The sequence below is a fragment of the Microtus oregoni genome, unplaced genomic scaffold (genome assembly GCF_018167655.1).
Source record: "Microtus oregoni isolate MIOR12 unplaced genomic scaffold, Mior012 000060F_ref0000265, whole genome shotgun sequence".
Taxonomy (NCBI): domain Eukaryota; kingdom Metazoa; phylum Chordata; class Mammalia; order Rodentia; family Cricetidae; genus Microtus; species Microtus oregoni.
In genome coordinates this window covers 5,736,095-5,760,183 of record NW_024543870.1, presented here as the reverse complement: position 1 = coordinate 5,760,183, position 24,089 = coordinate 5,736,095, and the positions used below count along the sequence as shown (strand labels likewise).

At 43.4% G+C, this 24,089-nt stretch overlaps 1 protein-coding gene across 2 annotated transcripts in view; it reads left to right on the top strand.

Annotated features, from left to right (window-relative positions):
* Positions 1-4,031: 4,031 nt before the first annotated feature.
* Positions 4,032-24,089, top strand: part of Cwc22 (CWC22 spliceosome associated protein homolog) — a 39,010-nt gene continuing 18,952 nt past the window's right edge. The window contains exons 1-10 of one of the 2 annotated variants that reach the window (XM_041639752.1): positions 4,032-4,145; positions 10,320-10,456; positions 11,671-11,769; positions 13,808-13,875; positions 15,052-15,162; positions 17,154-17,393; positions 19,593-19,721; positions 22,603-22,771; positions 23,093-23,146; positions 23,932-24,067. In XM_041639752.1, coding sequence (XP_041495686.1) covers positions 10,442-10,456; positions 11,671-11,769; positions 13,808-13,875; positions 15,052-15,162; positions 17,154-17,393; positions 19,593-19,721; positions 22,603-22,771; positions 23,093-23,146; positions 23,932-24,067 — 1,021 coding nt within the window. In that variant the 5' untranslated portion in view covers positions 4,032-4,145; positions 10,320-10,441. The remainder of the gene's footprint in view (positions 4,146-10,319; positions 10,457-11,670; positions 11,770-13,807; positions 13,876-15,051; positions 15,163-17,153; positions 17,394-19,592; positions 19,722-22,602; positions 22,772-23,092; positions 23,147-23,931; positions 24,068-24,089) is intronic. The other variant, XM_041639753.1, reaches the window with a different exon arrangement.

Genomic DNA, 24,089 nt, shown 5'->3' with positions numbered 1-24,089 from the left:
ATGTCAAACTTTTGAAAATGCCATATGGGAACTTACTACTGCAGAACCTTCTTAAAATATATGCATATACTTGGGGTATTGGTTAGCTAATTGTTACTTGACACAAGCTAGAGTTGCCTGAAAAGAGGGAATCTCAGCTGAGAAGACGCCCCACCGGATTAGCTTATAGACAAGCCTTCGGAGACATTTTCTCGAGTGATAATTGATGTAAGACTGGGGCTGTGGCACCTCTAGGCAGGTGGTCCTGGAGTGTGTCGGAAAGCAAGATATATATAGATAGCACAAAGTATGAGAGAGCATACGGAAAGCTGGGAGGGAAAAGTGCAGGTTGTTAGGGTTCAAACCTGGGACACACAGCTGAAGGGACTGCTTAACATATCAAAGCAAACCTCATCCAGCACCCTTCAGCCCCACCTGTTACAGGGTCCTCCTGGCATGGATACCCCACCTCCTACTCTAAATGTCTCCAGCCCAGATACTGTGCTACTTTCTCCCAGTTGCCCTTCCCTATATAATCCAACCAGTTTGGTTACCTAGTTTTTTGTTTTGTTTTGTTTCCTCATCTCTCTTTGGGGCCTCCTGGCTGCTGCACCTACCTGGTTTCCCCCTCTCCTCACATGGCTCAGGGTCCTGTCCACTCTGAACCCTCCCAGATGTCCCTGTCTCTTGTTGCTATGCTCTCTCTCTCTCCCTCTCCCTCTCCCTCTCCCTCTCCCTCTCCTTCTTCCCCTCCCTCCCTCCCTCCCCCCCTCTCTGTCTCATGTCCACATGTCCCTGTCTCTTGTTGCTATTTTCTCTCTCTCTCTCTCTCTCTCTCTCCCTCTCCCTCTCCCTCTCCCTCTTCCCCTCCCTCCCTCCCTCCCCCCCTCTCTGTCTCATGTCCACATGTCCCTGTCTCTTGTTGCTATTTTCTCTCTCTCTCTCTCTCTCTCTCTCCCTCTCCCTCTCTCTTTGTCTCATGTCCACATGTCTCTGTCTCTTGTTGCTTCTCTCTCTCTCTCTCTCTCTCTCTCTTTCTCTGTCTCATGTCCACATGTCCCTGTCTCTTGTTGCTATGCCTCTCTCTCTCTCTCTCTCTCTCTCTCTCTCTCTCTCTCTCTCTCTCCACACATACATGTATGTATAATGAACTTTCTCCTGCACCATACCTAGTAGCAGTCATGTTCTTTCCATTTTATTTCTTTTTTTTTTTTCAGTCTGGGTTTGGTGTGAGAAATATTGGAGGTGAAGGGATGGAAGTAGAGTTGATATTCATGTGTGAAACTCACAATACAATACTAAGGCATGGCAGAGGAGTGGGTATGGGGAAGAATAACTATAATAAGCTCTTGCTTCATGGGAAGCATTGATAAAATATAAAATTGATAAGATAATTTTATATTCACATTATATATTTTTATTGATTTTTATTGAGATCTACATTTTTTCTCTGCTTCCCTTCCTGTCTCTCCCCTCCCATTCAATCATCTCCCAAGGTCCCCATGCTCCCAAGAAAAAGATCTTGTCTTTTTCTACTTCCCATGTACATTAGATGTATGTCTCTCTCAGGGTCCTCATTGTTGTTTAGTAATGTGGGAGTCCCCTCTGTATGCTGTGTTTACCATTAATGAATAAAGAAACTACTTTGAACCTATAGCAGAGCAGAACTTAGGTAGACAGGGAAAACTAAACTGAATGCTGGGAGAAAGAAGGGCGGAGTTAGAGAGAAGCCACGTAGCCCTGCTGGAGACAGACACCACCGGAACATTAGCTGTGGCCATATACATTAATAGAAATGGGTTAAATTAATATATGAGTTAGACAAGAAGAAGCTAGAACTAATAGGCCAAGCATTTATTTAATTAATACAGTTTCTGGGCAGCCAGGAACAAACAAGCAGCCTCCTCCAACAAATTGGCACCCATGTGGCCAACTAAAATCTGCTTAAAACTTGAGAGGGCTTGCAAAGGAATTTTAGATACTAAAAAACAAAGTTTAGCCACATTTTTCTTTTCTTTTCTTTTTTTTGGAATGGGCTTTGCTTGCTGGCAGCACGCTGCAGCTCCTTTAGGAGAGGTTTTCCTGATTCAACAGTATTCAATAGATAATCTTCAAACCTTTCAAAGACTACAGAATATGGCGTTTAAAATGTTTTAAGGAGTTAGGATTTTTCATGACATGAGACACATCTGTTCCTGGCAGCACAAATCTACTTCAAGAGGATGATGGGCACCAAAGAGGCTCCTTATGGAGTTGCTAGGCATTGGGCAAGAAACTGCTCTTGCCTGGACTGCTTTATGGTATGATCTATGAACTGGACATGCCGGACCCACAGAGAAATGACCACTGAACTTGCCTAAAGGTGAGACTGTCCTTTGGGGCTCCTGCTTCATGAAAGAGTCTGCTAGACATTCTGCAGGACACAGAAAAAAAATGACTGACAAACTGCTAATAGAAGTGGAATTGTCTTTGAAATTTTGTGCTTCACGGAAAAGTCTATTGGATACCATGGGCCTGTAGGCTGAAGATGGATGCCCCAATCATACAGAAGAACTTGGGTAACTGTCCAGGCAGCGGAATGTCTCTGTCATTTCTAGAGTTTTGGAAGTTGCTTACAATGTGCTTCCTCTTTACTTAGGTAATATTATATTCTTCTGGAGTCTTTGATGGAGGTGAAGAATAGTTATAATAATATTTTGTTATGATAAAAGATAAAGTAGATTATCTTATAGCTGTAATTCTTGCTTGATAAATGTTTTATGTAATTTTATTTTGTTAAAGTTAAAACCTTCTTTTTTATTTAAACAGAAAAGGGGAGGTGATGTGGGAGTCCCTTCTGTATGCAGTGATTACTATTAATGAATAAAGAAACTGCTTTGGATCTATAGCAGGGCACAACTTAGGTAGATAAGGAAAAAACTAAACTGCATGTTGGGAGAAAGAAGGGAAGAATCAGAGAGAAACCCTGTAGCCCCACTTGAGATAAAGGCCAGAACTTTAGCAAGTAAGCCACAGCCATGTGGCAATATACAGATTAATAGAATGGGTTGAATTAATACATAATAATTAGCCAATAAGAAGCCATAGCTAATAGGCCAAGCAGTTCATTAATTAATACAGTTTCTGTGTGATTATTTCGGTTTCTGGGCAGCCAGGAAACAAAGAAATGGCTTCCTCCAACAGTCTAGGTTCTTTAGGATTGTGATTTGTAGGCTGGTTTTCTTTGCTTTATGTTTAAAAATCACTTATGAGTGAGTACCACCATGTTGGGCCTTCAATTTTTCTCCTCATTACATCATGTCAGTTATGATTAGATTGTCTTCCAATCGCTTGATTTAAAATCTTGGAACTTAATAGATACTAAACATTTTGTCACTTACATTTTTTTATTGCTAAACAGACTTTTGGCAAAGCTTTTGTTGAAAGCCTGAATAGGATCTTTACTCTATTTTTTTTTTTTTTAAATCTTTTCTTCGGGGAGTGGAGGGAAGTTGAGACAGGGTTTCTCTGTGTAACAGCTCTGGTTGTCCTCAAACTCACTCTGTAATACCAGGCTGGCCTCACGCTCAGGAGATTCACCTACCTCTGCCTCCTGAGTGCTGGGATTAAAGGCATTAGCCACCACTACCTGGCTGGGATGTGTAGTCTTTTTAAGATCTTTATGCTAACGCACTATGCTAGAGTACTTGCCTAGTATGTATATCAACGTTAAGCCTTAACACTGCTAAAAAAAAAGTGACTATTAAAAGCTATGTTTTATGGTAATAGAAGATGGGCATTGTTAGAATAAGATGCATGCCTTGAAACCTAGTTCACACACAAAAAAAAGTTTCTCTATTGTGAACGCCTACCCCCATACGAACTACAATTCCCATGAAGCATCGCGGTTATCTTTGCTAGCTTATTCTCATTTCCGTCCGCGCTACCAGAGGGTGCTGGACTTTGTAGTTCACACGGACTAATATTTTCTCATGGTCTTGATAAGGCGGGACGGTGTGTTTAGCAGCATTGCTTTGCCTCTGGTACTGATATACAGTATTATCATTAATAGTATCGCATACTAAAGAATCCATTTACTCAGGTTTTCACCAATTTCTCGCACTGCCTTCACCCGGGAAGGGGAAGTGACGTACTTCCGGTGTGATGGCGGCACGGTGGCGCTTTAGGTAATTACCGAACTCTGGAGACTCGGGATAGACAAGGAGCCAAAGTGGGGGCTGCGGGTTATCAGGTCGCGTGTAGAGGACAGGGGCATGCGAGTGGGTGCTGGCGGGGTGGGCCTCCTTTTCCGGGCGTGGCTGCGCTGTCTCCACCCGCGGCCCGCGCGGTGCGGCGTGAGCGGGCTGGGCCTGGCGCCGGTGGCGGGGAGTGCGCGGTTGGGCTGTGGTCCAGGTTCTCGGGGCGGACACCTGACCTCGCAGTCCTGGTATCTGGAGTCCCCTGCTCATCCCCGTGCGTTGCTCCAGGCACTCGTCTCTTGCGGCCCTCGAAACCGCGGGACTTTCTCTGTCGGCTCCCAAGGACTTAGGGTTGGCAACAATAAACTGTAGTAACGCTCTTGCCTCATTATAGCTTAATAGCCCTCTGGCCAACTCTATTACGTTTTCATTTATGCTTCTTTCTCATTGACTTCACTGGAACTTTGTCGTGTGCCTTAGCCCTAGTGCTCCATGTTTCGCGTGGTGCGTGTTAATCCTAATTCTAAATGCCTGTGCTATTCTTAAGCCCCAAAGTATAGATCCTCAGCCACTGCCCCTGGCAAGCTGCAGGCCCCATGGTACACTTTAACAAACAGCAGTGTGCCAGCTATTTTCACGTACTGTAATTGCGAGACGGTTTTGTCCATTACGGCCGCTAACGTTTATTTGACGTACGTGGAGAATGATTTTTGGAAAGCGCGAATTGAGTTATATAAAGCACAGTGAGCCGCCGGAGAGATAGCCCAGAGGTTCGGAGCACTTCCTTGCTCTTGCAGAAGACCCTGGTTTGGTTCCAAACACCCACATGGTGGATCACAACCATTTGCAAAACCAGTTTCAGAGGACCCGATAGCCTCTTGCTGAGTGAGCTCTGCTGGGACCAACACCCTTACATGTAAAAATGAGCTACATCTTCTGTGAATTGTGCACTGTATTGCATAGACTGCATTTTTTTTTTTTATTTTTTACCATCGTCAGCATCCCTATCTTGCTCATGACTGGCCTAGTTACTCAGTCAGGGTATAGACTAGTTCCAAAAGGAAGTGGCTATTAGTAATACAGTTGGTCGGAACTAGTGTCTTTGAGGGCTGTTCTGTCCGATTTCCCTTGTTTTCTGAGATTGCTAACGGGAGGGCAATGGAACAAAAAGGCCTCTAATACAGATTTCAGCAAAACCTCCCCCCCCCGTTTATTAAAACTTTTTCATACATCTCCCAGCTGAACATGGGATTAGGCGTTTGAATGCTTACCATAGCACAGACTTTGAAAGGATTTTCCTAAGAGTGAGCACAAGGCCAAAGGAGTGGGTTCAAAGGAACCTTTGCCTTTTGTGACACATCAGTAAATCTTAGTGAGCTAAAACAGAAAAGCAAGTATGGGGTGTCCTTTTCTAGGAATGCTCTGGTGATTGGAGAATTAATCAGCTAGGATGAGAGACCCAGAGTGAACTGATGTTTAATCTGTCTTTGACCCTAACTCATTAGTGGCTTAAGCTGGACAAAGCTCTGCCATCCCATGAGTTCTGTATCAGTTTATTAGAGTAGATCCTTCTAGACCATAGCTGCTGTGGCAGGTGGTAGCACTGTGTTTCTAGAGGCTATGCTGTAAGTTTCTCTACGGAGAAGATTTCCTTTAAGCCGGACTATGCTGGAAAAAAATAAACAACTTCCAGTGATCAGAAAGGTCATTTCAGTGAATTCTGTAAGAGCTGGCAGAATATATTCAGTCCTGCATTTAATCAGCAAAGCTGTGGCCCAGTTGTGATTTGGGGGAGGGGAGGACACAAAATAGTATCAAGGTAAGATGAAGGCCTTATACCACACTCCTGTGCTTGTACCATCAGCACCCAGTGTCCTCTTGTAAAGCCTCCTTGAAGGGCACAGCGCCCAGGAGTGCTGCCTTGGTGCAGATGACGACAGCTTGGTGGTGCCGAGAGTGAGGGGTTTGATACGTTGTCAGAATAGCTTGAGGCCTTTGTAGAGCGAAGATAATTTTACAAAACCACCCTTCCCCTTTCAAACTTAATTTTAGAATTGGAATCTGTTAAAGTGTCTAGTACTGTCTGTGATTGGGAATTTCACAGATCTGCTGGCTGGATCCATAAAAAGCCTTTCATGGTTTAGCTTCATGGGTCTCTATGGCCCGTCTCAGTTTATCAGTTTATGTCCAGTTCCTGTGTGTTCTGTTTACTCGAGTGACGCGAAGTCACCGAGCCTGTATCCATGGAATCCCCTATCAGAATAACTTTTTTCTTTTGCTGTGTAGCTAGTTCCTACTTGTGTTGCGTATCTTCAGGGATTGAACACACCCAGGTAACAGTGACAGAAGCGTTGTGCTCGCGGAGAGTCTAGTGGCCGTGCAGGCTCTCCGTTGGAGTATTTGCTCATGTTTTGAAGGTGTAATTACTGGATAGGTTGTGGTTCACAGTTGGAAGTGCATCTTACACATGCTACTCCCTGTTGGCTAGTGGGCTGGAACAGGTACAGGTTGCTGAGGAAGGAAAGGAAGTACTCAGATGTGAATCCTACAAACTTCAATGCCAACCTGCCAGGTAGGATGTGGCCACTTGTGTAATAGTGACACTACCGGTATGGGTGTAACCAACCACTTTCGATTGTTTGAAGCCCACTGCAAAGGAGGAAACTCATGCATGGATGTGTAAGCCCAGTCAAGTAGCTGGCTGGAGAAGTCACGGGCCTTATTGGGGAACTTACTGTTTAGTTAAGCAGGTAATGTCATAATGCCTTCTAAATAGTTAATACTCATAGACAAATGCTCCTGTCTCATTAGGGTTTCAGTTGCTGTAATGAAATACCATGACCAAAAGCAACTCGATAAGGAAGGTTTATTTCACTTCACATATCCTGATCACAGTCCACCGAGGGAAGCCAAGACAGGAGTTCAAACAGGGCAGCAAGCTGGACACAGGAGCTCATGGAGGGGCCTTAGAGGAGTGCTACCTCCTGGCTTGCTACTCATGGCTTTCTCAGCTGTTTGTTTTAACAAAATCTCAACTGTTCGATTTTCCCAATAAAGATCGGGAACCAGATGCTGAGGTGAAAGCCTGCTGGCTCAGTAAGAGGCAGAGAGAGCACCCAGTTGGCCGTCGTCCTCCACCAACACCCAGAAGCCTCTCCCTTCTTTTATGCCGTCTCAGAAAACTCAAACCCAATGACTCTGCCTTCTCCTTCCTGCGCATCTATCTCTCTCTGTCCTGCTGACTCCCTGCTATTTTCTTAATAATCCTATGTTCACTACCTGTTAACTGCTTGCTTGTTCTGCCTCTTGATGTGTGATTGGTTTTATTTAATCCTGTTTGCAGTAAACAGAAAGCTCTTGGATTAAAGGTGTTGTTAGGGCCGAGCCAGAGCACAAGTAGAACCGGGTTTTCCGGTAAATAGTGCAGTCTCAGTGTTCACAGCGTGATCAAATGTCCTGTAACACTCAGCCTGCTTTCTTGTAAAACCGAGGATCACCAGCCCAGGGATGACCCCATCCACAGTGGGCTCGGCTCTCCCCTATCAATCACTAAGAAAATGTTTTACATTGCTTGCCTATACCCTAATCTTGGGAGTCATTTTCTCATTTGAAGTTCCCTCCTCTCAGATGACACTTGAGTGTGTTAAGTTGACACAAAAACTAGCCAGGACACCTACTTTTTGTTTTAATGAAAATACTCTGTATAATGAATAGGAGACAAAATCAGATCCTCATGGCTTCCAAAGGTGCTGAGAGTAAGTGATTCTTGCATACTGAGCCCTAAGGAAAGCATTTATACCTTCCCCTCTAAGACTTAGGAGCCTAGACATCACAGAAGGGAGGTGAGAGACCATGAAATGCCGTTTCGTGTGAAGGGTGCTGGAATGAGTTACCTTTCTGTGCGCTCATGTTGGAAAGAGTGTTAGAGCAGATAAGCTCTATTTCCAGCACTCACATCTTTTTCCAGTTTTATTTACTTATTTTAATACTGACTACAGTTGCTTTTACTCCTTGCATCTTTCAATTCTTTCATTTTTCTTTATTTCATTTTATTTTTGTGATTTCATTCTCATCACAAACTGAGTATGTAATTACAATAAAATTTTGATTGGCAGGTCTGTATGAACATAACTACCAATTCTGTGTTTTAAGAAATTACTAAAATATTTTCAGCAGGAAAATAATAGAAGACATTAGCAGCTGGGTAGCTCATCAGTAAAAAAAGAAAAAACAAAACAAAAAAACAAACACTTGCCTTGCAAGCAGAAGGCCCTGGTTGACTTTCCTAGAACTCCCTGTAGAAAAGCCAGGCACCATTCCCGCCTGTAATCCAACACACAGGAGGCAGAGACAGGCAGCTCTCTTCGGATTCACAGGCAAGCCAGCCTTACCGCCTTGGCAGTTCCTAGGCAGTGAGAGATCCTTTTTCAACAGGGTGGATGACGCCTGAGGAAAGACACCTGAGGTTGTCTTGTGGCCTCCACAGGCACGTGTGTACACATGCACGTATACACACAGAAGACATTTAGAGCAGATATCGTTCTTTTAGAATCAAATACTTGGTCTTTAAATGTGCATGTCATATTTGGAGCCCTATGCCTTTAGTAAAGCAGGTTAGGACCAATCTCAGTTTACCAAGTTATTTCCATGCGGAGTGCACTTCAAATGATGGTTCTGCACAAACATTGGCTCTTTCATTTGTAATTGATAAGGAAACACTGGGCATTGTTTCCTTGGTTTATTGTTTTATATATACAACACTTGATTATATAAGCGTAAGTTTTCCTTGCTGAAGCATTTCAATCATAGTGTTACAAGACCTCTGGTTTTAAACTGAGTTTGGTCCCTACCAGAATAAGACCTTTGTGGTGACATTTTGTTTGTGACTTTTGTGTTATTTTGTTTGTGCTATAATACATAAAGCCAGGCAGTGGTAGTGCACGCCTTTAAACCCAGTACTCAGGAGGCAGAGGCAGGTGGATTTCTGTGAATTCAACGCCACTTTGGGCTGCATAAGGAGAAACAGAGCCAAGTGGTGATAGCTCACACCTTTAATCCCAGCACTAGGGAGATGGAGACAGGAGTGATATGGCTGGGCAGAGAGAGGAATATAAAGCAGGAGGAGACAGGAGCTCATGACTTTCAGTCTGAGGATTTGTAGGGACAGGATTGCCCCTTTGGACTGAAGATTCAGTAGAGGTAAGAACTATGGCTGGCTGTTGGGGACCAGCCCAGACATAAAACATTTCTCGTTCCAGAGTGGAGGTGTGGGAACAAATGAGGCACATTTCACAGGCTAGCATCGGGAGGGAGTTTTCAGGGATCATCCAAATCCTGAATTCACATTCTGAAAGTCACCCGTGTTTATTTTCCAAACAGCTTTTATATCAGGGTTAACTGAGGGGGCAGGTAACACGCTCTTAGGTCACATCTGTACTTGTTGTCATGCCTATGCCTAGTTTGTCACGTAGACTGAAAACACCTCTTCCCCACGTGACCTCCTAATTTACAATAGAAGGAGCAGAATGACATTAGCATATCTGGACCATTTTTTAGGTTGGCATCAGGTTGTTATACTATCAAAAAGCTAGGTGGCCACCTTCTGTGTGGCAGGTGCAAATTGCGCCTTGTAGGTTGCTCAAAATTCTCTGACTACCAGACAGTGTAGGAATATGGACCTGCATAATTCGGCCCCTACAACTGGCTGCTCTTTCTTTGATTTTTTCAACCTTAATCCCCTAATATCTGACTCCGGAATTTTATTAATAAGACCAATTAGAATTTGTGCTCTCTTGGTTTTGGACTCGTTTACTAATACATGTTAGATTCACATCCTTTTGTGCTGCTATTTAAAGATTAAATTTTATAAACTTACCATGTCTGCTTTTTACTAATTAAGGACAATGAAGTGGTCGGGGCCTGACGTGTAGAAAGAACATGCCGTTGTACCGTTGACAGTGAAGTGGTCGAGGCCTGACGTGTAGAAAGAACATGCCGTTGTACTGTTGACAGTGAAGTGGTCGGGGCCTGACGTCGACCTGACGTGTAGAGAGAACATGCCGTTGTACTGTTGACAATGAAGTGGTCGGGGCCTGACGTGTAGAAAGAACATGCTGTTGCACTGTTGACCATCGTTAACAAGCTCTTGTTACTGTTTTTTAGGTGATGCGTGGAGACAGCAAAAGGAAACTGTCAAGGAAATCAGACCATTGAGTGTGTGTGTCTTGAACCAACTGGAGGAGTCGAGTTTATTTGGTCAGCTGACACTTGCAAATAAAAGTAGTATGGCCCACGTGAAAGTAAGTGTTTGAACCTAAGCTAAAGAGGTCAGCTGTGGTCAGCCAGCCCTGCCCTTTAAATAACAGTGCTTTTGTCGAGTTAGACAGTCGTGTGGTAGAATGGTACTGTGCACACTCTGACGCAGTTTTAGCGTGGAACGGGTATTGAGCAGAGGGGCAGTTGAGAAAACATGCTGGCTGTCGTGTGTGTGTGTGTGTGTGTGTGTGTGTGTGTGTGTGTGTGTATGTACAGATATATGTAATTGCATACATCCAATTCTCCATGAATCACTTGACTGTGTACACGTGTAAAAAGGGATAACAATGCAAACAGTGCTGACTAACATTGTTCTCAAGGAGCGTGCTTCCCTGAGTGATGCGCAAGGTAAGTAACTCCTTCCTTCGCTCAGTCTCGATTCCTTCATGACTGTCCAGTTTGTTCATGTGTGGACGTGGGCTTCTGTGTTCTTTACTGGAGACATTTGTTTATTCATCAAATGAAGCGTGAACTGAATGTTACAGTGACTCCTCCACGTGCTTTTAACAGAGTAGTGTTACATACACTTCTTATCTTTGGGTTTCCTTCTGGGTGTGAGGAAGCAGTAAGCAGATCATCAATTGTGATGTAACAAATGAGCGATGCATCGTGTTAGACAGTTGCTGTAAGGTTGGAGCTGTGGAGAGGAGAAGCAGGGCAGGGTAAGGAGGTAGGTGTGCTGCAGCTTTTAGTAGGGAGGCAGGTAGGACGTGCTGTGAAGCAGGGCAGTCATGTGAGGGGTCTTCCTGGAAGCAAGAGAGTTAACCGTGTGCATATCCAGGGGAAGAAAGTGCCAGAAAGTGGGGACAGGAAGTGAATGGCCAGAGTCCGGTGTGATTGGAGCAGGTGTCGAGGAGAGAGTTGCAGAACGCGAGGTCAGAGCAGTGACAGGAACAGTAAGTCACGAGCTTTCGAAGTCTGCCTGTGAGTGGTCTTGGAAAGACAGCAAATCACTGGACATCTTTCCCATGTGTGCTTGAACAACCAGTGTACTCTTTGCTGGGCTATGGAGTCAAAGGGAGGATATATTTTTATTTATTACAAATACATGCACAGTCCCTCCCCTACTCCATTGTGTACCCTAAACTTTCCTAAGAGAAAAGTGGCTTGACTCATGTGCTTGTCAAAGCGGCCCCTGCCGTCCTTTGCACCTCAGGGTGTAAGACCCTCCGGCCTCCTTACGCGTTTCCATTGCCAGGGCCGGACTAAGCTGACCCTGTCAGTAGATTCTTTCCTGTGGCTGTCTGCGGTTTGCTGCTTTGGGATCTGTGTTCATTGCTGCAGCACTCGTCTACAGGTAACTTCTGAAGCCTCAGTAGGTAGTTGACTGAATGTTAAAAGCTGGCGTCAGCAGGAGAATGGGGACTCGTGAGAACTGTCTTTGAGCCTTCTGCAAGCACTCTTCTTTAGACTGGTACTCAGATGGGGAGAGAAACATGGAGCCATTCTCAAATGTTTCCTGCTTTCTTCAATGGTCCCTCTTCTGTGACACCACACCAGGCAAGCAGTAGATAGCATGTCCCTTAGACTCAATGGCCAGTTGTATTCTGTCTACCTCCATCCCATATTTGAATTAGCCGTTAGCAATTCACTTGTGTGGCGGGAGCCATACTCCCCATCCTCCCTGCAGACATCAGTGGGCCTGCTACAGAGCCATGGGACTTGGGCCCTTGCTCCACCCACTTCTGCGTTCTGCTCCCTACGGTCCTTACACTGGATGACTGAACAGTGCCACCTGATTTTGTTTTGTTAACAAATTTGGAGATGGTTTTTCAAGACAGAGTCTCTCTGTATAGCTTTGGAATCTGTCCTGGAACTCACTCTGTAGACCAGGCTGGCCTCAAACTCACAGAGATCTGCCTGCCTCTGCCTCCCGAGTGTTGGGACTAAAGGCGCACGTTATCACCATTACCTGGTCAAATTTGGAATTTTTGAAAGAAAGTTTGACTGTATTCCTTTCTTAACTATTGTATTAATTTAAAACTATGACAAGGGATTTTTTAATTTGGGTTATACCTACAGGTTTTTTTTTTTTTAATTTTGTGACCTATCACCATTAAAACTCCATGCAAATCATGGTCACTCAGAGCTGTGGGCCACAGTGGTTGTTCCCTACTGAAGATCTCACGCTAGCTTTCCTGTAATGTGCCAGTCATTTGTTACTTGGTTGTATTTACATAATCCTCCTGATTCACCGCTTCTGTGTTTTTGACTTCTCCCTCTTGTTCACAACAGCTGTTGCGGAGATGTGTTAAAAATCATTAGCACGGAATTGAGTCTATCTTCCTAATGTAATCAAAATAATTGCCTCACTTGTAAAAGAAAATGGGGATAAGATAGTTTTATTGTTATCTGTCTCCTCCTATGTCTCCTTTATCTGTCTGTGTTTTTTCTCCAATATATGGTTTAATATACAAATCAGTAAACACTCTCTAGAAATAACTCCTGAGTGTGAACATCTTCTGTTCCTTGAGTCTTTCCTGTGTTTGTGTCCTTCTAAATGACTACACAGGAAATGTTAAGGGCTCATGGGAAATATTGTGTGGCTCATAATAAGTAATTATTATTACTAATTACTGTTGAATTTGGTGGATCTTGTAGCATGTATTTGGGTTGGGATGTTGGGGTATAGGGAGTTGCTGGGTGCAGGTCCTCAGTCAAGCTGAGCAGATGCTCCGCAGTGGGCTATAGCTTCAGTTCTGGGCTCAGCGTTTTGGTATAAAGTTTTATAAAACTGATATCGTATATACTGAACTGTCTGCTTCACTGCTTCTTCTTCTTTTTTTTTTTTTTTTTTTAAGATTTATTGGTTGTGTTTGTGAGAGGCAGGGTCTTCTCTTGTTAATTCTGCCACTATGCTGCAGTCTGGCCTCTTAAATCTCTGCCTCCCACACACACCATAGGAGTTCCGGAAGTACAGACGTGTGCCACCTGCCACAGTCAGTGGTTTATTTATTTATGGATTTATTTTTTAATGTGGGTTTTAAGAATTGATCTCAGGCTGTCAGGCATACATGCTTATTATTTTTATGCCCTGCCCATCTTCTTCCTATGCTATATAAGCCTGACAGCCTGGGTTTGATCCCTGGAACTCTTGAAAGAAGAGGATCAGTTTCTAGATTTTCTTTTGACCTCCACATGTCTGTCATGGAACATGTGTGTCTACAGTCTCTCTCTCACACATCATAGACATATATCCACATGATAGTATTTAAGTGAGATAAAATGTTTAAGTAATTTCTGAAGTACTGCTAGTTTGCTGAGACAGATAATGTATATATGTTTAACATAGCTGGTTTTGAAGCATTCTTTCTTCTTTCTTTTCTCTTGGGAAGCATTCCTCTGGTCATGACAGAAGGGAGAGCCACAATTCATACCACCGGAACTCCTCCCCAGAAGACAGGTAACTGCGCTGTGTGTGCCAAGTGGGAATTTCATGTGTTCATCAAATAATTTAGTTTTGGCTTTCTTTTCTCTTCTTTTTCTTTCTTTTTAGGTTTTTCAAGACAGGGTTTCTCTGTAGCTTTGGAGCCTGTCCTGGAACTAGCTCTTGTACCAGGCTGGCCTCGAACTCACAGAGATCCACCTGCCTCTGAGTGCTGGGATGAAAGGCGTGCGCCACCACCCAGCTTAATTCTTAATTTTAAGGTGGACACTGAAGTGCTGCTTTTGTTGTTATGGCTTTTTATAGTTAAAATTTTATATGCATCATAGCAGAATTGTAAAATAGAGCAATCTAGAAATAGTACCAGTAATGTGTATCATGCATTTTTATTAGCCCCACCACTGTGTCACTGGGAACTATTAAAATAGTTCCTAAAGGAGAAGCCCCCGGTGCCTTGTGCTTTTTCCTCCCACTCCACTCTGCAGAGTGTCCCCCAGGGCCTCTGCTTCAGGGTCTTGGTTTGTGACCACTTACTCCCCTCACCAGTCACCTTCGCTCTGTCAGCATCGGACACACATAAGTCTAGGGTAATTGTAGATATGTCTATGAAACACCAATGATATTACCATCTAGGTTATTATTTAACTTCCCCTGATGTTCTCTGACGTTATTGAGTTTTGAACTAATCAGTAGCTGTAACGTGATTCATCTTGTCTGTCTGTTCAGTGTTCCCAGCACTGTGGTTTCCAGGATAACATCCAGTGATTATAATGCTTGGAGTGGATTGACTAAAACAGTGTGGGCACAAGGAAGGATTTGTAAAATAGCCTCCCCTTGCTGCCCATCATGTGTCATTTCCAGATATATCCTGTCACCACGGGCAGTGTGAAGGAAGGATTTGTAAAATAGCCTCCCCTTGCTGCCCATCATGTGTCATTTCCAGATACATCCCGTCACCACGGGCAGTGTGAAGAAGGATGAGTAAACTTGGTTCATTCAGGAGTGTTTTTGCTGTGTCTGTGCTGGAAGCTTTTGTAATTCAGACTGTGGATAGGTGCGTGCATAGTGAACCATTAGTTAGAGCACTTGGTTACGATGTTGTGCATTGTACGTTGTTTGGCATCACTAATATCTGACTTTCCAAGTATAACAAAGTTGCTTTTGATGGACCGTTTGGGTTTTCTTCTCTGTTAGGCATGCAGAACAAGAAAGATCCCCCCGGGATAGAGATTACTCTGATTACAGCCGGTCAGACCATGAGCGTTCAAGAAGAGGGTATTCTTACGATGACGGCGTGGAGTCACGGTGAGTGGTGGGGATCTTAAGAGCAGATGAGTTAACTTTTCTTTATGTGGTACTCGTTTTGCTTTGGTTTAGAGACTGGGTCTTACAAAGCCAACTTGGGTCTACCTCCTGAGCTTTGGGATTACTGTCAAGCCCAGCTTGAGTGGTGCTGGGGATCTAACCTGGGGTGTGTACATGTTAGCCAGTACTCTGCTGAGTAAGTTGCATCCCCAGTCCGAATTTTTCTTTACTTAGTATAGTAAAAACAAAGATTAAAGCAAGCAGTAGGTGCTGATTGCAGGCTTCTAGGGTCCCGGCTTCTAAGAAGGGCTTCACAAGAGTTAACTCTTAAGACAACAGATACATACAGTAGATAGTACCGGTTTATGGATGAAGAAACTCAGGCCTCAAAGCACTCAGGAATTTGAGGTTTGGAAGCATACTAGTGCCAGTGTGGTTTGCATGTTGTATTGCAGCATGGGTTTCTGGCTATCCAGTGTTCTTTCTGCAGTATGGCAGAGGAATACTGAGAATGAAATTCCTAATTTATAGGTTTATTTTTCTAAGTAAATGAATTTTATTTGAGTCTTGGGAAACTGGGCTGTTCATCTGTTCTTCCAGCCAACAAATTCTCTGGTTGATACCTGATATTCAGCATGATCAAATATTGACTCCAAAGCCCACACCACAGGTTTCGAAACTCTTGCCTGTGTTACTTCAGTACAGCTCCTTAGGTTTGGCCATTGTAGGAGTTCAGGTCTCATGTGGCCTCAGCCGTAAGTGAGGCATGCAGACTAGGTTTTACTTCAGATATAGAAGTTAATGGTTCAGAGGGTTTCCCGAACGCTTCTGTTGGGAGCATCTGCACAGTGAGAGCAAGCTAGGTCACTGTCGGGAAGTGGCTGCCTCAGCTGGTGCTTCTCTCTGCAGTCCTGCAGAGCTGGGCACTTCCTGCTCCAGCTGCTCTGTGGGCATGCCCCATGCTGATCACAGGTAGAGTCTGCAGTAGCCTTTTTGCTGACCATTGGCCCTTACATCAAAATACTTTCAGGACAGTGTATTTTCCGAAAGTTAAGGGAACAAACTGTTCTCTCAGGAACAAACCATCAAGGCTTGTCTTTTCTAAGTTCTTATGTTTGTAGAGAAAATAAAAAGGTGAGTTTTAAAGATGTTAAAGGAAAGATAAACACATATGTTTATCAGAGTAACTGAAGAGGGAAAGTGACCCTTTCCACGCCATTTTAATAACCAGGGGTTTCTGAGACTTCTAATAAAGCAGCAATTCTTTCAAGCGACAGTTTCAACTCCTAGGTTTTTATTAATTTATAAAATTTAAGTATTTTATTAATACTTAAGTTTAACATTATGAAAATAAACTTTTGTTTCTTTTTTGTACAATTGACCAAATACATCACAGGCTAATTTGTCTTAATTTTCATGCCACTTTCTCTGACTTAGAAATGTATGTTCGTCTCCAGTATAAAAATTTTGAAGTATATCGGTTGGCTTTTTAGAGTTCAGTCGGATTTAAACTCATTGTGATTCAACGGCTGCCATGCTGGGTTTTCACTGTTTCTTGACAGTGTCATTCTGGTCTCCATGCCCCTGCACAGTTTTGCAGTACCTATATTTTAGGTGAAAATGTCATCCTCTCTGCCTTTTGTTTTTCGAGACAGGGTTTCTCTGTCTCTGTATCACTGGCTGTCCTGGACTCTCTCTGTAACCCAGGCTGGCCTCAAACTCGCAGAGATCTTTCTGTCACTGCCTCTGCCTCCTGAGTGCTGGGATTAAAGGTGTGCGCCCCTGCTGCCCAGCCGTCAGCCTCTAACCAGTTTGCTTCCAGGCTGACGCTTACTGAAAGCCTTGAACCCTGGAACAAGGCATCTTTTCCTCCGGGAGGTATTGCTTCTCCATCCTGAAGCACTTTCCTCTCCTGTGGTCCCACTTATTTTGTGTTGTTCACTGTAAGAATGATTTTATGTCTTTCTACCCCCTCTACGCCATTTTTACAGAAGGGACCGAGAAAAACGCAGAGAAAGAGAAAGAGATGTGGATCGGAAAAGGTCCCGGAAATCCCCATCTCCTGGAAGAAGGAGCCCAGAACGAACTGTAACCCAGAGCTCTACTCAGGAAGAACCTGCCATGAAGAAGAAGAAGGATGAGCAGGATCCACTGCTCACCCGAACTGGGGGAGCGTATATTCCTCCCGCAAAACTCAGGATGATGCAGGAGCAAATCACAGATAAGAACAGGTACGTGCATGTACTGCGTCTCCAAAGCAGAGGCAGCCTCATTGGCAAGGAGTAGAGTACTGCAATTAGTGGTGATTTTTTTAAGAATGTACCCAGTTTACTGTGATAGAGACCACAAATTACAGCCTCTTGTCTTGTTGGCTTCAGGAGTTCTTTGGAGCATTGTATACTGCTTACTCTGATATTCGTTCATAACTTTGTGTTTGTGCGCGAGCATGTGTGCCCAGCTTTGAGTGTGGAGTGTTAATCCTCAGACACTGTCTTTTACTCATTTATTTTTTGGAAACTGGTTTTTTCAGTGGCCTGAAACTTGCCAAGTAGGTTAGACTGGCGGGCCAACAAGCCCCAGGGATACACCTGTCTCTGTATTACCATATCATCACCAGTGTGTACTGCTGTGCCAGGCATTTTCTACATGACTCAGAGATTGAACTTGGGTCCTTGTGTTTCTCTTTGTGTGTTAGTGAACTTGACAGTGATCTTTAAAATGTAATATTGGGAAGGGCTTTAGTGCAAACTTCATCATCACCTAGGCTGGGGAAGAGTTAGCAGCCTGTGCGATTGTAAGCAGTTCTAGGAATTAATTCGTGTACAGTAGAGATCTGCCCATGGTCGTAAGGTACAAGCAGAAATGGCGGGGACTTTATGGACTTTCCTTTGAGTGGGTCCTTGCTAGAGTGGAGTACAGCTCCAGAGTTAGGAAACTCATTGTGCTGGAAGTTTCCAGTTTCCTGGGAGGTTGTGCTTACACGCTAGCACTGTTTTCCTAAGTCACAGATGTGTTTCCCTAGAGGAGGTGACGTGTCCAAGTGTGCGCAGTGGGACAGTGGGACAGCGGGTCACCTCTGCCATAGGTATATGCAGTGCGCAGTGGGACAGTGGGTCACCTCTGCCATAGGTATATGCAGTGCGCAGTGGGACAGTAGGACAGTGGGTCACCTCTGCCATAGGTATATGCAGTGCGCAGTGGGACAGTGGGACACCTCTGCTATAGGTATATGCAGTGCGCAGTGGGACAGTAGGACAGCGGGTCACCTCTGCCATAGGTATATGCAGTGCGCAGTGGGACAGTGGGTCACCTCTGCCATAGGTATATGCAGTGCGCAGTGGGACAGTAGGACAGTGGGTCACCTCTGCCATAGGTATATGCAGTGCGCAGTGGGACAGTAGGACAGCGGGTCACCTCTGCCATAGGTATATGCAGTGCGCAGTGGGACAGTGGGTCACCTCTGCCATAGGTATATGCAGTGCGCAGTGGGACAGTGGGACAGCGGGTCACCTCTGCCTTAGGTATATGCAGTGCGCAGTGGGACAGTGGGACAGCGGGTCACCTCTGCCATAGGTATATGCAGTGCGCAGTGGGACAGTGGGACAGTGGGTCACCTCTGCCATAGGTATATGCAGTGCGCAGTTGCGAGCTTGACCGATAGAGAATTTTAAGCAACAACAAGACATTAGGTGCAAGTGCGCCTGTCAGTCTGCCTCTCGCCCTCTTGCTTGCTGGGCTCTAAACACTGTCAGTTACCTAAGACCCACTGAGCTCTGCTCCCACTACTCTCCACACAGGATTCCGTAGGCTCCTAGGTAGAGTTCAGGCTCTCAGGTCCCGAGTCTGGACTGGAGAACATGCATTTTATTTTTAGTAGTCTCCAACTAAATTCTAGCATTTCTTTCTATTAGAAGTGTAACTGTAGTGGGTGGTCCCAATCCTGTTTGTTACGGTTACTGTGAAACACTGAATATGGCCAGGCTGTTTGAAACTAAAATCAGTACTTGGCCTCCTACCGCTTCTCGTAATTTCATGTCTGAAGATACTTAGAGCACACCGTGTCAAGCATGTTTTTCTCATGTTTTGAGGACTGTTTCAGTATCTGTTGTAATCTTTTGTTCTCATGCATGTCAGGAAGCCTGCTGGTCTCAAGAGAAGTGTATGGGGGAAAAAGTTATGGATTTCTTCATCCAATGTTAATTTCCAAGAGAAATAATTATAAAAACCATATTCTTAGAACTTTAAAAGACCTGGGCATTATCAGGTTTAATGTAACAATCTAAGTGGGGCTTAAATGCCCCAATGTAAGTTAAAAACCGTAGCTGTCCAGCTTTCAGCAGGACAGCCGCATAGATGGGGTCTTTTGAATGCTGTGTCACTGTCTCAGCTCCAGGGTCCCTTGTGACTTTCCCTTTTTTGGTAATTTTTAGCTTAGCCTACCAGAGGATGAGCTGGGAGGCCCTGAAGAAATCAATCAATGGTCTCATTAACAAGGTCAACATCTCCAACATAAGTATTATTATCCAAGAGCTCCTTCAAGAAAACATAGTCCGAGGGAGGTAAGTGCTGGTTATTTGCCTTGAGTTTCTCATAGTAAGTTTTCAAAGAAACATCTTTGTGAACAGTAAGTCTGGTTTGTTAGGCTACTTCCTTTCAGAGGTGTTTGTGAACATTTATTCAAAATGCAGTTCTTTTACAATATAGTTATTAAATAATTTACATCATGTTGTTCAGGTTTATAGTCAGTGTTTTTTTTGAGATTTGATTTTATAGCATAGTTTTGCACAGACATTTAAATATAATTTAAATCTATAAGGCATAATAATAATTTTTTAATTTTAATTTTTTATTGATATTTATTGAGCTCTACATTTTTCTCTGCTTTTCTCCCTGCCTTTCTGCTCCCCCCTTCAACCCTCCCCCAAGGTCCCCATGGTCCCAATTTACTCAGGAGATCTTGTCTTTTTCTACTTCCCATGTAGATTAGATCAATGTAAGTCTCTCTTAGTGTCCTCATTATTGTCTAAGTTCTCTGGGATTGTGGTTTGTAGCCTGGCTTTCTTTGCTTTATGTTTAAAAACACCTATGAGTGAGTACATGTGATAATTGTCTTTCTGTGTCTGGGTTACCTCACTCAAAAATAATGTTTTCTAGCTCCATCTATTTTCCTGCAAAATTCAAGCTGTCGTTATTTTTTTCCTGCTGTGTAGTGCTCCGTTGTGTAAATGTACCACATTTTCCTTATCCATCCTTTGGTCGAGGGGCATTTAGGTTGTTTCCAGGTTTTGGCTGTGAAAGACAAAGCTGCTAAGACATAATAATTATTAAAATATGCTGTTTCAAACCACTTTGTTTCAGTTGACATACAATCTTCACGAATTTGTTACTAGCAGTGTGATGCTTTGATCTGCACATCCTGTGTCGTCACAGGTGTCAGGATGTCTTCCCTAGAGCTGAGCAGTGTCCATTGTGTGCGTGTAAATTGTCTTTGTTACTCTGTTGTGGAGAATGCTGTAGGGGTGTGGTGTGTGGCTCCGTGGCTTCATGTTTTCCCTGCCCTCTGCATTATTGCGTGTGCCAATTCACAGTGCACGCGTGTTCCCTGTTCTCGGCAGCCTTGGAAACACTTGCCTTTGGCGCTGTTCTGACGTTCATTGCACCGGGGATGAGATGGTAGATCCTATGGCTGTACTGTGTCTGGTGATAGACGGTGCTGCATGGTGTCACCTGTGCGTAGTCTGGAGAAATGTGTGTTTAGATGTGTGGCTTATTCCTGTTGGCTTCTCTGATTTCCTTGTGTATTTTGGATTTTAGCTCCTTATTAGACTTGGCTTGTAGCTCCTTCTCTTTCCATATTTGATTCTCGTGATTTCTTTCACTGTCCAGATGTCTTTTAGGATTAATGAGGTCTCAAATGACAAGTTTTCTTGGGTTACTTGTGATTTTGGAGTTATGTTTTAAATTGTATCAATCCAGACAAATATGGAGATTCCCCAAGTAGTTGTACAGATTGTTTTTCTGTTTATTAATCAGTTTTAGCTTGCTTTGTGTTGCTTAAGGTTAAGGTACACTTTTATTTTTTCACATGTTGATGGCTGGTTTTTCTACCACTACTCTTGAACAGACTACCTTTATATTGTGTGTTTTGATGCTTTTGTGAAAAACAATTAGATTTAAATATGAATTCCCTTTAGGTGCTCTGTTCTATTCTCTGTTGGCTTCCCTAGAGCTTGGTACCCGTGCCCTGCTGTTCTGATGACTGTGGCTTGTGTAGCAATAGTCAGTTGTAAAGTGGGTGATGGTGCCTCCTGCTTTGTTCTTTCTGCTGAAGATTTCTTGGCTACCTAGAATCTTTTATAATCTGTGGTAGTCTTAGGAGCTTCTTTTCCCTGTTAAAACGCCACTAGAATTTTGATGGATATTACACTGAATTTGGGTAGTTAGAAAAGCAACATAGCTTGTTCCTAAAGGAAGTGTCTGGCCTTTCACTATTGAGATTTTATTATGTCCTTTATTCCAGTTTCCATTCTAATTAAAGCAAAGTAAGAATGGAGATGACTGGGAAAGGGGAGCAGTAAATTTGGAGGAAAATGAAGGGAATCATCATTTTCTATTTGATTCAGGCAATTGTCGACTTTTTTAAAGAATAAAGATAGGGAAATAAATATCACATATCTGTCTCTTCTTTTTAAATCTGAGTGCTGTCTTGTCATTTCACATTGCCCTGATTAAATCATTGAAAACTGGAGTAAGCTAAGTAGAGCGTGTTGTTGGGGAGCAGAAGGTTGGCCGGTAGCCTGCCACTGTCCTTGAGCAGAGCTCTTTGCATCTTACCTGGAAAACAAGCAGGCACGGAGACGAGGCCTCTGCTTATGTGCTGTGTATAGTCTGGGTTCACTTCTCTTCCTCCCCAGTGCTTCAGTGGTCCAGTGATTGTCACTCTGTTGCTCAGAATATGTAAATGACCTTGTTTTCCATTTCTCTTTTCCTTACACAAGCACGACAAACAGGCTGGTTTCAAACTCAGAGATCCGCCTGCCTCTGCCTCCGGAGTGCTGGGATTAAAGGTGTGTGCCACCATGTCTGGCATAAAAGCACTTTGTTGTTGTTGTTGGTTTGTTTTTGTTTTTATAGCCCAACCAATATTTCCCTGACCTCCTCTTCTCCAACCCCCTTCCCCTACCTCTCCTCTCTTTCTCTTCAGAAAAGGTGGGCCTCCCATGGATGTCAGCCAGCTTTGGTCTATCAAGGTGCAGTGAGCCTAGGCACCTCCTTTTTTATTCAAAAGCACTTTTTTATCGGTTGCCAAGGTGAACTCTTTTTTTTTTTTCCAGCAAAAGCACTAAAGATTTAGTTGTAAACGAGCTTTTATTCATGACGGAATAGTTCTCCTTGATTGTACGTGTTTTCCTGACTCTGCTTTTCTCATGTTTTGGGCAGAGGCCTGCTGTCCAGGTCTGTTCTGCAGGCGCAGAGCGCGTCTCCAATCTTCACTCATGTCTATGCAGCTTTGGTGGCAATTATCAACTCAAAATTTCCACAGATTGGAGAATTAATCCTCAAGAGACTAATTCTTAATTTCCGGAAAGGATATCGAAGGAATGATAAGGTATGTGTGGCTTTTAGCAGACTGTCACATGAGGTCAGGCCAGTAAACCAACCTCAGTGAAAGTTAGCGTGCTGGTTTGTACACAGGAGCGCATTTACCATGTGCTTCATGAGAACTGCTCATTCTCCTACACATCCTCTGGCCACGTAGATGATGCCTGACTGTGTACTTAGCAGTTTTCATAGCTATTTCATGTGCATTACTGCTGGATAAAAATCATCCCGTGTGCTCCCTTACAGAGCATGGTAATCGACTGTAGATTTATAGACACGGGAAAATGTTATAGTTGATGGTTTAACTGTCTTTACTTTCACTTTTCAGCAACTTTGCCTGACTGCTTCTAAATTTGTGGCACATCTTATTAACCAAAATGTGGTAAGTGATTGTCTTTAAAACCTGCTGGAATTCATTCTTTTACAGCAATGTGTCTTCATACAGTTTTATTCCCACTCTACAAGGCAATGTGTAGAGGTGCTCATATGTTAAAATATGAACCGGGTAGGTAGTTTGAGCTATGAAGAGGAAATATACTAGGGCTGTACCTCAGTGGTCTTGTGCTTACCTGGCATGCATGAGGCCCTGGTTAACCTAAATGAGTAAATAAAAAGATACTTCTGTATGATTCATAATTTAGCATTGGTAATCTTTAAGATAGTTGATGATAAATGTTTATATATTCTACTAAATAGTAAATAGTAGAATTTAGTAGAATTGTGTAGTAGATTGAATTGGGGAACTGATGTAAAAAGTGTGGTCATGAAAAAGATAGCAAAGAAAGAATTGGGGCTGGAGAGCTGACTCCGTGGTTAAGAGCACTGCACTTGTTCTTCCAAGGACCTGAGTTCTGTCCCCAGCACTTACAACCATCTGTAGCTCCAATCCCAAGGGATCGATTTCCTCTTCTTAATAAATAAGTAAATAAATCAAATTAAATCTTCTTGTAGACATAAATGAGATGCTTCTTTCTGTTCAGTTAAATGAGTTAAGATGTTAAAAAGATGATCTATAAATTTTTGATATATACATGATAAAATTTATAGAAAATCTATCATGTGCATTATACTCATGATAGAATACTAATTTATGTTTAAGAGCTTGTCAGTAGCAGGTTAATAATATAAAACTATTTTGTCTCTCCCGTGTGCCTGGATTCTGTTAAGGCACACGAGGTTCTGTGCCTAGAGATGCTCACCTTGCTGCTGGAGAGACCAACAGATGACAGCGTTGAGGTAGCTATCGGCTTTCTCAAGGAATGTGGCCTCAAATTAACCCAGGTGTCACCAAGAGGCATCAATGGTAAATGCACGTCCTTGGTTCA